The sequence below is a fragment of the Dreissena polymorpha genome, chromosome 5 (assembly GCF_020536995.1).
Source record: "Dreissena polymorpha isolate Duluth1 chromosome 5, UMN_Dpol_1.0, whole genome shotgun sequence".
Lineage (NCBI taxonomy): Eukaryota > Metazoa > Mollusca > Bivalvia > Myida > Dreissenidae > Dreissena > Dreissena polymorpha.
In genome coordinates this window covers 43,068,196-43,083,060 of record NC_068359.1, presented here as the reverse complement: position 1 = coordinate 43,083,060, position 14,865 = coordinate 43,068,196, and the positions used below count along the sequence as shown (strand labels likewise).

The following is a 14,865-nucleotide window of genomic DNA, read 5'->3' as shown; positions in this document are numbered from 1 at the left end:
GTTATCTAAAAACACTATCAGTACATAATTAAGCAACTCAGACGTCGTCTTAAAAGCTTGGTATGTTTATTGCTTTGACGCACGTCTTAGTTATTCAGTTTCACTATTGACATCGGAAAATATTATTAAAGACAATGACTCTTATTTTTTGTTTTAAAGTGGGTTGTTACAACAAACTAGGAGGTGAAAAGTGATACCAATCCCTAGATCTTTAAATATATGCTAGACAAAGATATTTGCATATTTGTCTTTCTGAATACAAAAACGCATCAGTTGGCTGTGTGAGAAAAAATTGTTAATACATTTTTGTATCCACATAAGTCTGAAGCTTAAACTATTGTGAAAAGACGGATTAAATATGTGATAAAAATTATTGCATTAAAGCTGAACATTTAAGTCTTAAAGAGCACAATGTGTTTAAACTTCCAAAGCAAACCAGAGTGGACTTAAACAATAATTATGATCGTTGGATAGTCAACAGATATGACATTTGTTGTAGATACTCGGACCAGCCATTGGAAAAAAAAGTAGTTGCTCCTTTAAGGAGGCTACATAACAGCATTTATAATTGTTAAGCTTAAGTTTATGCAAGAAATACGTATTATAAGGTAAGAAATAATGAACTTGTATTTGAAGTTTTTACCCTCTGACAGATTAAACTTTAAATTAATATCAAACTTTTTATGAAGAGCATTGAGGATTATTAGAAATCTTAAAATTCCTTAGAAATTTATGATTATCGTAATTGATATCAATTCGTTTTGTAATATTATGTTATATATAACTCTACGGTTTTTATAGTGTGTAGTGTTTCTTTTTTCAGTAAGGACATGCGTGATAATCATACATTTTAATACTAGTTTCGGACTTTAAAGACAATCAGAAGCAAATAGATTGTTTGCATTAAAAATACGTTAGTTTGATGTGTTCATTTATATCAGATGGTAAATTAAATGATTGTTTTACGAGTATTTGCCAATTAATCATGTTACTTGAATTGATCAGCTGGTGGAATATCAATATTATTATTTTCGTAAATTAATATTGTTATGATAAATGTCGGAAACATGGTGTAAATATTTAACAGTATACTTAATAAAATTAAATAATAATTTTTGCCCATTTTAATTTTCTCTAATAGCAGGAAAACAAAACTATATATTAACTCTTCAAGCATTTACATTGCAAAAAACCGTTACCTCTGGCCGTTTTTCTTATATTATAATGTTCAATAGTACATAAAACAATTGCAATACAATTAAAACAAGGGCTGTTTGTAAAACATGCATGCCCCCCATACGGGCTTTCCGTTGTAGTGGCAGCCATTGTGTGAATACGATTTTTGTCACTGTGACCTTGACCTTTGACCTAGTGACCTGAAAATCAATAGGGGTCATCTGCGGGTCACGATTAATGTACCTATGAAGTGTCATGATCCTAGGCAAAAGCGTTCTTGAGTTATCATCCGAAAATCATTTTACTATTTCGGGTGACCGTGACCTTGACCTTTGACCTTGTGACCTTAAAATCAATAGGGGTCATCTGCAAGTCATGATCAATCTACCTATGAAGTTTCATGATCCTAGGCGTAAACGTTCTTGAGTTATCATCCGAAAACCATTTTACTATTTCGGGTCACCGTGACCTTGACCTTTGACCTAGTGACCTCAAAATCAATAGGGGTCATCTGTGAGTCATGATCAATCTACCCATGAAGTTGCATGATCCTAGGCGTATGCGTTCTTGAGTTATCATCCGGAAACCATTTTACTATTTCGGGTCACCGTGACCTTTGACCTAGTGACCTCAAAATCAATAGGGGTCATCTGCAAGTCATGATCAATCTACCCATGAAGTTTCATGATCCTAGGCGTATGCGTTCTTGAGTTATCATTCAAAAACCATTTTACTATTTCTGGTCACCGTGACCTTGACCTTTGACCTAGTGACCTCAAAATCAATAGGGGTCATCTGCAAGTCATGATCAATGTACCTATGAAGTTTCATGATCCTAGGCCCAAGGGTTCTCGAGTTATCGTCTGACAACCACCTGGTGGACGGACAGACCGACAGACCGACCGACCGACAGACCGACATGAGCAAAGCAATATACCCCCTCTTCTTCGAAGGGGGGCATAATAATTTACAAACGTCATTATTGGTATAGACTTCCTGAAGCATCATTTTTGTAATAGTGCTTTTTGTTGTTACGCTCAATATTCTTTAAATGTAACACTTCTTTCATGCTTAAAACGAAAACTACCCACACCTTTGTACAACTGATTTTAGTATTAAAACGTTAACTACCCGCACATATATGCAACATAATAAAATGAACATTAATACAAAAAATATATATCTTGTAAGTACCCATTACTCGTTTATTTAACACAAGTAGAACGTTATATTAAAATGATTGAATTGGAAGTCACTTCCATTAAACGGTAAATAAAAGGCATAAAGGACTGCATTAAGCAAACAGTTGATATGCTGGACAAGCTATCCACTTCCCCAAGACTTAAATACCTAAGTCACACATTTAAATAAACCGTTCCGACACATAACACATCGAAAAAAGCAATATAAGTGAATTTAGCATTGTAATTCGATAACGCAATGCTTAAACATACAAGAGAGCAATAGATTAACAATTTCTTAGGCAGGACAAATAAAAGCAAACAAAAACAGTGCCGCTTTTTCTACGTAGTATGCATCATGAAGTATTGCAGATATTTACTTAAAGCGTTTTGTAGTGTAAAAATGATAAAACAGTCTTAAAGCGTTTTGTAGTGTTAGAATGATAAAATAGTCTCTCCCTCATGAGCATTTACATAATTCTTATGGTTAGGTAAAGGTGTTTTTTTTTGTTGTTTTTTTTTCGAAGCATAGCTTAGTATTGAAAGTATTTTAATATTTAATTTTCTTCATTTAAATAGGACAATGAATGGGAGTGCAGAGTACAGGAAACAAAACTCTTCGTCTTAATGTTTAATTTCATATCCATCATCTTATTTTGTGTATAGTCAATTTCTTGTTTGGGTCATATTTCTGCAGGTATAAACATGACCTTTCATGTAAAGCCTTTCGTTTCGTTTCGTTTATTTCAAAATGCACATTTTCATAATATGTAAACAAAATGAGTTTATGAACAAATACAGTTTATAAATCCAAATTACAAAGTCACATAATTTACAGGAAACAGCGGTAAATTACAACGTTCAAGAGGACAAGGTGAAAACATAAAACATGCAGTATTATATATTTACTAAACATTCTTATGTATAATAGTTATTCGGACCAAATTTACGAATAATTATGTGCTTACTTGTAAGAGATCAAAATTTATTTTAACTCTGGTTACTGAGTCCTTTGTGAATTTAGTATAATATAATTCGTCTTTCATCGATTTACCATTGTAGTGCATTCTTTGGAGTAGCTGTCTAACCCAGCTTTTCACCTTAGCTGACCTTAGTAAGCGACCAATCAATTTGAATATAAATTTCCGCCGGTTGGCCTCAAACTTTTCGCAGTTTAAAAACAGTTTTAACATTAACATTATTATGTTATTCAATCGACTTTCTATTTTTGGGAAGTATAGGGTATGAAAAGAGATACTACAGTTCGTTTAGCAACGATGTAAACTGCGTAGTCAGCATGAAACAATTGTATCGTTTATGATAAGGCTTGAGAGAAAGAGCAGTTTTACACTCAACTCTCGACATCTTTACAGCTTGTGTGTGCCCCTTCATATTTAGAATATTGTCCGTGCCAGAGCGTTTGTACTTGTAACGTTATGAACAACTATAAATAAATTTAAACATATAAATTGGAAATTATTAATAAATCTTTAATTGAAAATTATTAATAATATAATACTTGAATTTTGGCATAATTATAAAGGAAATGAACTTATAATAAAATAATTGAAATGTGCTTTGAATATTTTGCAAAAACAGGCAAATCTTTACATTTTTTGATAAAAATGCTATAGATCAGTAACTTGAACTGTCTGAGAATGTCAAAACAGATAAAATATGTGAAAGCGGCAAGAATAATTGCAGTAGTAAATTATAATCAAGTCCAACAATCTATAACGTCCGTCGAACTGACCTAAGGTGCTTATTATAAGTGCAATTTGGATGCATCAAGCATTTTAATCTGAGTCAGCCATCTATAACATTGATCGAATATAATTAATTGTGTCTACACGTTTCCTGCATGATTGAATCAGTACATTTAGCGATTCAGCCAATCAACAATTAGCACGTGCGCAAATGGACACTAATAACCAATCAAAAATTGAATATAATCTAATTAAGTTTTATGCAAATTAACCTGTCAGTTAAATGGAGATGTTTTGTCAGAATGGGATACAGTAGCGGATACGTGGTCTAGTGGTAACACACTGGCTTCACAATCCAGAGATCGCTGGTTCGATCCCCCGCTGCACCTAACCTACTAACTCGTCTTTCGCATGAGACGTTAAACCGAGGTGCAGTGTACTAGGTGCTATACACCGGGCACTAAAAGACCCAGGGTCACCTCTGGAACGGGGTGTCTCCTGTATCTTGCACTATCCCCCGTAACCAACTAACACGTCTTTCTGGGGGCGATGGGAGACAATTCCGGCGCACTCGATAAAAAGAAAAAAAACAACGAATAGGTTACTCTTCGCGTAGATTTTGAGGTGAACGGATATGGAAAGATCCAATCATGTGACTGTACTTATATTTGAAAAAAATATATAAGTTATTAAATTAGACTGGAAGTCATATATGGCGTTGTTGTATAGTATTTCATTCCACTTTGTTATACGGATAGATTGACATTAAAGAAAAGGGACGGACTTGCCCTTTTCGCCATGTAACAAAATGCAGTTAATGCATGGCAATATGCGCATGACGTGTAATCGAACGATTACGTGACATTCTTAAAGGCTGTTTTCTCATATTTGGTCATTACTACAATATTGCATTCTATGCACTCATAAATTTTAGACCATATAAGTCTTGCTGTTTAATAACCTGATATACGCTTTGACGCAAATATTTAAAATTGATTTCGAAATTGACCGTTTAACATGTGAATGTATAAAGCTTTAAACAAGACGTCGCTCCAGCAGTGGAATTGTTACCTAAACCTGCAAGGTATCATGGTCAGTTCGCGGCCAGTTACAGAAATTGTTATATAAACGCTATAGCGTAAACTATGTGCACTTGACGTTTATTTTGATCAGAAAGACATAAAATGAAGATAATCGGCGATATTATTATTGTATGTCAATAATAGATTCTTATTTTTTGTTTACATGTGATGTTGAATCAAGGTTTTTTAAGTGTGTTTTGCTTATAAGTCTGGTATTTTTTTATGTCCCCAAGTCTATACTGGGGGACATATTGTTTTCGCCCAGTCTGTTTGTTGGTTTGTTTGCGTCAAAATTTAACATTTGCCATAACTTTTTCAATATTGAAGATAGCAACTTGATATTTGGCATGCATGTGTATCTCATGGAGCTGCCTATTTTGAGTGGTGGAAGGTCAAGGTCATCCTTCAAGGTCAAAGGTCAAATATATAAGGGGGGGGCATAGTTTTTCACAAACACATCTTGTTTAGTCATTTCTTTTCTATGCATCAAGGGATTCTGTAATATGTTAACCCTAAACTGACCAGCATTTGTTTCAGAATTATGTATACATCTTTGTACTTAGAAATTACAGGTTAGAGATTTTGTGCTCCAACAAGGAAGAGCATATAGTCGCTGACTTGTCTGCCCTTCCTTCTCTCATAATTTTATCTGGGGGAGGATATTGCTTTGGCGTTGTCCATCCGTCCTTTTATCTAGATGAGATTGTTTTGGAATTGTCAATCCGTCCAGAAGCATATTGGGGGGGGGGGATATCAATTCAAAGAATTTGCTTGTTTTATAATGAAATAATCTATTATGTACACACACCCATACACTAGACCAAACAAAAAAGTCTCTGACCGCGTTATCGTTGCAGACTTATATTTTGTACAAATAAGATTAATGAATAAGTAGGCAGAATCCACATGTGAATAGTAAACAAGGTTTCGAAAGAAAAAAAATCAACAAAGTGAAGTGTACAATCAGTATTAATTACAACAGTATAATAAACAAGGTCATATATGGGTATTTTTAGATACTAAAATCTTAACAATTATCAGCGAAACACAGGTATTTATCTGTAAAATTGATGTGTACACGATTCTTGTCTTAACAGGTACAAACATTGTCATCAGTAAGTAAGCAGTAAGTATACCGAGTTTAAGGAAGAGCAGTTATCTAAGGGTATGATCAAATGATTCCTGATTATAGAACATGTAAGATCTAACCTCCCTCATGATCAGGATTACATGTATCAAGTTAGCTTGACGAATAATTAAAACAAATCAGGGATTTCCGTAGGGTTTGATTAGTTCAAATGTGTAAGCAGGTCAAAAGAATCATAAGACAAACTTGTGCATTTATAGTGTCTTGTATAACTGAAAAATGTGCCAAACATTTTACTATGAACACAAATCTACAAGACATGAGCTTAGATATCCTGTAACATTTTGCTCACTAGAGGTAAATCTTAAATACAATAACAAAGTATTTTAAGCAACATAAATTAAGCCATCAACAGTCACGGAACAGAGTTTTATCTTTGCTCTTTATGTCTTTATACTTAAATCAGTATGAAGAGAAGTACTATATTCAGTAAAGGAGTGGATTCTTCAGTGGCCTTAAGTTCAATGTGTATCATGGCGGTCTTTCATTCGGTCCAGATTTGTAAGCATTTGAGCTATGCTCTCTGAAAAAATGGTTTAATGCAAGTGCATAAATGCTTGTCCCAGATGAGCATGTGAAGTCCACATAGGGCTAATCTGGGACAACACTTTCTGCATAAACTGATTTTTTGTCAAGTGTCTTGCTTTAACCTTAAAATACAATAAAGTGTTTTTGGACTGCACATGCTATTCTGGGATGCCAGTTTACACACATGCATTTAACCCACTTTTCACAGAGCTTGCTTCATTTGGAGAGTTCATTAAGCCTGACTTTTCTGTTTTCAAGTTCAACACAAATTATGTCCCTTGTTCAGACCGTCTGCTCACACAAATTTCTTTCGATTGGACACACTTTAAATGTGTTTATTAAAGCATTCATTCAGTATTGCCAGCCTTAAAGGGGCCTTTTCACAGATTTTGAAGTTCGTCATTAAATGCTTTATATTTATAAATGTAAACATTGGATCTTAAAAGCTCCAGTAAAAAATCAAGAATACATTTTTAAAAAGTAACCCTCAGTAGGGCTCGAACCACTGAACCCTGGAGTAAAAAGTCTACCGCTTAGACCACTCCACCATCCTTCCTCATACAATAAGGGGTGTATTTTATACTTTATATAAGCAATCCTCGTAGTTTACAAAATATATCGGCAACAACAGAACTCCCCAAATTATTCAATCGTTTCGCGTTGCAACACTTTCTAATTTTCAGGTTTTTAAATCATCAAAATATGCAAATAATGGATATTTTAGAGCATGGTATATGTTCAGTACTACTGTTTCCTCACAAATATCATAACTACAACGAAAATTTGCGAATCTGAAACAACTTTTTTGAAATTTGTCAATTTACCAAAACGTGAAAAGGCCCCTTTAAAGTGCTGGATGAACACAAGTGTTTGTTTTAGTACACCTAACAGCCTGTAATTTCCAGTCAAAAGGGTATTGCAATATTGTTTGCATGCTCATTACATTAGCAGTGATAAAAGCAGTACATTCATGTGTTCAGTGCACCTAATCTAAGGGTCCTTATGATTTACATTATTATATATGGTAAAAAAGCCCCACGTCACTGGCCAAATGTACAGCAATATTGTTTGTGTGCTCAGCCTTACAAGACCCTAAGATAAATAAAATACATTTATATCATACATTATGATTCAGAATGCACTCTTACGACTCCTGGATTGACAACATTGTTCATGTATTCAGTAGGCCTGACTCAGTGAGCCCTCGGGGTCAGTTACATCATTGTCTCCAGTCTCGTTGCTGGCAGTGCTTTCATTGTCCAGTTCCTGGAAATAACAGGTTAAAGGGTACAAATGCCCTTAAATGAGTAAACATTACAAATATTTTTGGCTAAAAATCATCAGTATTATCATTATTTTACATAGACACTGGAAATAGTGATAATGCCCACTCATTTCTATATAACTTGTCTCTCTTTTCATTGATGGCATAGTTTGTATTTACATTGAAAAACAAACCATGATCCTCTATGGCTTAACATCTTGTTACTGTACAAAAACTCCCTTTCAATTGAAGATATACTTTTTTATTACATAGAAAACAAGAGATTGCCAAGCAATATGGTCCCCTACCAGATTTTTTGATGTAGGAACAAAATGAAATGACGTGCATAATCTCCATATTGCAAACTATACATGTTTCAAGTTTCATGAAAAAATATTAAGAACTTTTAAAGTTATCGCAGGATCCAGAAAAGTGTGACGGACTGACTGACAGACTGACAGACGGAGTGCAAACCATAAGTCCCCTCCGGTTTCACCGGTAGGGGACAAAACCAAAAAACAATCCCTAAAGGTTAAACTTCACATTCTGATCAAGGGACTCTTACCACATCACTAAGCTCCTCCTCCTCCTCAGGCAGTGCCTCCCCCTCACTGTCCCCACCTGCCTCACTGGCAGCCACTGACTGGGACATGATCTCTTCTCCCTAAAATGTAGTATAAAGTTGATTCGATAAGTTTTCTTGAATCACCATGGATGATTGTTCATCCGTCAAGCGGGAAACACAATCTTATCCAATAATGTACACCTACACTCTTCAATTAACAATTAACTTTTCAAAAGCATACATCATGTGATATTTAAGGATGGCAACGATTAACACAATTGGTATTCAAATATTTGGTAATAACATTTTTAAGAATATTAAAATATTGTCTGGTTTTCAATATACATGTATACTTAACGTCTGAAAGTTTATACTTGTTATTAAAAACACTGACACTGAAAATATAATATAAGAAACAAGAAATGTGTTTGTCAGAAACACTATGTCCCCTTCTGCGCCACTTATTTTTATTTATTTTATTTTTTTTTACCTTGAAGGATGACATTGACCTTCCACCACTCAAAATGTGCAGCTTCATGAGATACACACGCATGCCAAATATGAAGTTGCTATCTTCAATATTGCAAAAGTTATGGCAAATGTTAAAGTTTGACCAAACAGACCAACAGACAGGGCAAATAATAAAAATTAACAAGAGGGCCTGAAAGGCCCAAAGTCAATCACCTGAGAAACAAAGGAACATACCTGTTCTGTGCAGCCCAAGATATCAATACAACAAATGTTCTGGCCAATTTCTATGAGGAGTGAACTACAAATGTACCTTTTAGAGTGCTAACAAGGTTTTACTATAGCCAAATAACGATAACTTGCATGCCACCTGGCGGCCATATTTTTCAACAGACCAGAACCATTTTGAAACTCACCGAAGATATCATTAAAACAATTGTTCTGACGAAGTTTCATTTAGATTGAACAATAAATGTGACTTTTAGAGTGTTAACAAGTTTTTACTAAAGCCATGTAAGGAAAAATGCCCCACCACCTGGTGGCCATGTTTATCAACCAAACTGAACCATTGTTGAACGCGTCCAAGATATATTGGGACAAATTTTCTGACCAAGTTTCATGAAGATAAGACAATAAATGTTGCCTCTTGAGTATTAACAGGGTTTTACTATAACCATTTAAATATAGCCATACAAGGAAAAAAGCCCCGTCCCCTGGTGGCCATGTTTACAAACCAACCTGAACCATTTTCGATCTTGTCCAAAACATTATTGGTACGAATCATCTGACCGTGTTTCATGATGATCAGATAATAAATGTGGCCTCTAGAGTTTTAAAAATAGATATTACTTAACTCATTTAAGGAAAAATGCCCCGCCCCATGCGGACCAAGTTATATGATGATCAGAAAAAAATGTGGCCTCTAGAGTGTTCGATTTTAACACCTATCTTGTGTACTCAGAGAACCATAGGTGGAAAAGAACACATTATATCTAAGTGCAATAATGGAATAATAATGCAGATGTTTGAGGAAGTATTTTGTTTCTCTGGGGAATGACTTTGAAACTGTTGATGGAGGAAGGTGAGCAGAGGAAACACCTTTATTATAACCAGCAAATTCGTTGAATTGATATCCCCTGCCAATATGCTTCAGGACATAAAAAGTGTTATATTTGACACTCAAAAAAGCATTTTTTCAAGAAACAAAGGGCCAAAACTCTGTTATTAACAAATGGTGTACAATGCCATTTGGCGTGCATCATCCTCTTATCCATATATATAGTCATACCAATTAAGTTTCAATGAAATCCGCCAAAGCACTTCCAAGATATGGCTCCAGACACAAAAGTGCCGGACAGACGGACAAGGCCAAAACAATATCCCTCCGCCTATGGCGGGGGATAATAATCATCATTTGCAGTGGTAGACAAATTATGAATCTGTACCCAACATGCCCCCTTATTAACTTAATTTTATACTACTAATTGCTGCATATAGATGACAGTCCCAACAAGTGAGCAATTGATATGCATGTAAATGGAGACTTTTTTGAGAAAGAGATCAGAAAAGTTGCAATTCCATAAAGCACAGATTTTTATATTTGAAACAAAACCTTGAATTGTGGCTTTATTCTAGGTTATTTGACAGCCTATCTATTTTGGGCATACAGATAATATGACATATTTTCAAAACAGGCACAAAGAGGCAAAAAACAAAATCTTAAGTTTTCAATTAACTCAATTGTGCTATGGAAATGATCTACGACCAACAGAATGTCATATCAAAACCAAGCTTTAACCACATAACGATGACAGACTACATGCAAGCCTCACGTGTAAATCCTTGTTTTTCAAGTTGCCCATCCAGAAGGCCTCCAGACACTTGTTCACAGTGAGCATGGCCTTCACTCGGAACACAAACACCTCCAGGGTACGCTTCATCATGGGCACCTGGTTCGTCAGGGCTATGTCCTTGATGATCTTAAATAGTGAATAACAGATAATAACTGTGGTATACAACAAAAAGATCAACAAGAGCACCGCATAACAGGTGCCACGCTCGGCTGCAGGTGCATTTTTGAATAAATGAAAGCTTGTCAGAATTTTTTCTTTTTTAGAGGTCACAGTGACCTTGACCTTTGACCTAGTGACCCAAAAATGGGTGTGGCATGTAGAACTAATCAAGGTGCAGCTACATACAAAGTTTCAAAGTTGTAGGTTGAAGCACTTTGATTTTAGAGCCAATGTTCAAAACCTTTACAAAATGTAAAGGTTTTAGCACAAAGCGGACGACACGACGACAGACACGACGAGCTGGCTATGACAATACCTCGGAGTTGTCTCCAAAAACAGCCGAGCTAAAAATTGCGAATAAACATTTTAATATGTACTGTAGTATACGACACTATGATCAAACTTGTTGAATAACAGATTAATGTATACTGAGGTAAAAACACAAAGATTTCAAATGACAAATAACAGATTAAATAATTATGTTCTGAAGTATAAGACACAAAGATCTAAAATGGTGAATACCAGATAAAATATATACGGTAGTATAAAACACTAGATTTAAAATGGTGAATAACAGATAAAATATGTCCTGAAGTAAAACACCCAAAGGTCAACATATATGGTTACTTGTAATGAGATAAAAAGTTATTTCAATATTTGCTTAAAAAGGGGCCTTTCCACATTTTGGTAAATTGACAAAATAAAAAAACAAACAAGAGATGTGTTTGTCAGAAACACAATGCCCCCTAATGCGCTGCTTTTTTGTTGACCTTTGACCTTGAAGGATGACCTTGACCTTTCACCACTCAAAATGTGCAGCTCCATGAGATAAACATGCATGCCAAATATCAAGTTGCTATGTTCAATTGTTCAAATGTTATTGCAAAATTTTACTGTAAGATTAAAGTTTTGGGACAGAATGACAGAATGACAGGCCAAAAACAATATGCCTCGATCATTCGATTCAGGGGCATAAAGTTAGGAAAATGTATGTTTTTTTTCATTTTTTTACCTTTGACCTTAAAGGTTGACCTTGACCTTTCACCACACGAACTGTGCAGCTCCACGAGAAGTAAGAGATTGAATGGAGAAATTATTACTTTTTTAAATTTTTGACCTTTGACCTTGAAGGATGACCTTGGCCTTTCACCACTCATAATGTGCAGCTCCACGAGATACACATACATGCCAAATATGAAGTTGCAGTGTTCAATATTAAAAAAGTTATGATAAAACTTAAACGAAGGTTAAAGTTATAGGAAAGAAAATACAATGATATTTGACCATTGACCTTGAAGGATGACCTTGACTTTGACTTTTCACCACTCAAAATGAGAAGCTCCATGAGATACACATGCATGGTAAATATAAAGTTGGTATGTTCAATATTGCAAAAGTTATCAAACTTTAACCAAGGTTAAAGTTTTGACAGAATGAAAGACAGACAGACAGACAGGACAAAAATAATATACCCCCGATCTATCGATCCGGGGGCATAAAAATGTTTCAGATTCGCAAATTTTCGTTTTAGTTATGATATTTGTGAGGAAACAATAATACTGAACATTTACCATGCTCAAAAATAGCCATTATATGCATCTTTTGAAGATTTTAAAACCTGAAAATTATTAAGCGTTGCAATGCGAAACGATTGAATTATTTGAAGAGTTCTGTTGTTGTCGTTATATTTTGTGGAACTACTAGGATTGCTTATATAAAGTATTAAAAACACTCTACATTGTGTGAGCATGTATGGCCGAGTGGTCTAAGTGGTAGACTTTTACTCCAGGACTCCAGGGGTCAGTGGTTTGATCTCTGTTCAGGGTTACTTTTTGTTCCTTTAATTTTTTTTTTTATTTATTCTTGATTTTTTCTGGATCTTTTTAGATTCACTGTTTATCAATATAAAGCATTTAATGACAACCTTCAATACATGCCAAAATCTGTGAAAAGGCCCCTATAAGCACTAAAGCAATTAGCATATTCTTATGCATATGAAACATTGAATACATGTGCAATTTTCATCAATGATTTCTTTTCTTCTTAAGGAATATTGTACAGTCACTGTTGTTCCTTACATGAAGTTGAACATATGTGCCTTCTTTTGAATGACCACATGTTATGAAAAAAAAAAATCTGTTAAAATGAAAATTCTGTCCGGTAAAAAGCAAGCGCTCTCCTATTTCAATAACATTTTGCCACCAGACTTTGATACGAACAAGCTATCCAACATTTAAATATGTATTCAACCCACCTTCGAGTGGCCACACATGTGATGGAGGAATCGTGTGCTCTGCTGAAGGTTCTTCAGAAGGCCAGTGATGTCCTGCTTGTGGTTCTTGAACATCTTATCAAGCAGGGGCATGCCTTGACGCAGGAAGGCCTCAACAAAGAAGCGGCCATACTAAAATATGGTACAAATGATACAAGATTGCCATAAGGGCCCTTGAGTTCTCCCCTGACCCAGATTTAACAATGGCTTTGATACTGTAAAGATTAAAATTCTGAACATTCAGTTTAATCAAGCTTAATGAGCAAAAAATCTTGCCCCTAGAATGTTTTTTTTTATTGAACCTAATGACCTAGTTTTTAGATGAGCTATATTATGCAATATTTTAAAAACAAGACTATTGCCAAGTAATAAAAGTCCCCTTCAGGCTCCACCATTGTCAGATATTCCACGATTGTCAGAATATTTTTTTATTTGTTGCCATAGCAACCATAATTTTTGACGTAGGAACAAAATGAAATGACGTGCATAATGTCCATATTGCCATCTATCCATGTTTCAAGTTTCATGAACAAATATTAAGAACTTTTGAAGTTATTGCAGGACCCAGATAACCACCATTTTCAGCAGTATCTCTAGTCTATTTGTTGCCATAGCAACCAGAAATTTTGACATAGGAACAAAATGAAATGACGTGCATAATGTCCATATTGCCATCTATCCATGTTCAAAGTTTCATGAAAAAATATTAAGAACTTTCAAAGTTATCCTAGGATCCAGAAAAGTGTGACGGACGGACAGACAGACAGACAGAGCGCAAACCATAAGTCCCCTCCAGGAAACCGGTAGGGGACTAATACCGGTATGAAGAACTTTGAAAGTTATCGCAGGATCCAGAAAACATCCATTTTCAGCAGTATTTCTAGTCTATTTGTTGCCATAGCAACCAGAATTCTTGACGTAGGAACAAAATGAAATAACGTGCATAATTTCCATATTGCCATCTCGTCTACTGAATGTAATAACTAAGGTAACTGACATTTTGTGAATTGTTCAGGAATGCATATTTTCAGACATTATCCAAAATACAGTAAGAGCACTTACGTTATTTTTTGCGCTCAAAATATTTCAGTATTGAAATTATGGTAACTGCTCCTTTCTTAATTTGTTTTTGTTTTAATAAAGACATATTAATTTGGAGTTTTGTTTCGTTTTTCAAGTGTTATTATAATACTAATTAGAAAATTTGAATATGGAACAAGATGTGTTTGTGAAACACAATGTCCCCCTATATGATGTTTGACCTTGTAGGATGACCTTGACATTGTGAAGGATGACCTTGACCTTTCACCACTCAAAATGTGCAGCTCCATGAGATACACATGCATGCCAAATATCAAGTTGCTATCTTCAATATTGCAAAAGTATTCGTAAAATAAGCGATTTGGGCCACATATATTTGACCTCTGACCTTGAAGGATGACCTTGACCTTTCACCACTCAAAA

General features: G+C 34.9%; 1 protein-coding gene across 3 annotated transcripts in view; it reads right to left on the bottom strand.

The window, feature by feature from the left end:
• Nucleotides 1-5,990: 5,990 nt before the first annotated feature.
• Nucleotides 5,991-14,865, bottom strand: part of LOC127880818 (Fanconi anemia group D2 protein-like) — a 100,468-nt gene continuing 91,593 nt past the window's right edge. For all 3 annotated transcript variants that reach the window (XM_052428265.1, XM_052428266.1, XM_052428264.1), the window contains exons 41-44: nucleotides 13,384-13,533; nucleotides 10,950-11,096; nucleotides 8,650-8,748; nucleotides 5,991-8,086 (exon numbers count right to left, since the gene is read on the bottom strand). In XM_052428265.1, coding sequence (XP_052284225.1) covers nucleotides 8,000-8,086; nucleotides 8,650-8,748; nucleotides 10,950-11,096; nucleotides 13,384-13,533 — 483 coding nt within the window. In that variant the 3' untranslated portion in view covers nucleotides 5,991-7,999. The remainder of the gene's footprint in view (nucleotides 8,087-8,649; nucleotides 8,749-10,949; nucleotides 11,097-13,383; nucleotides 13,534-14,865) is intronic.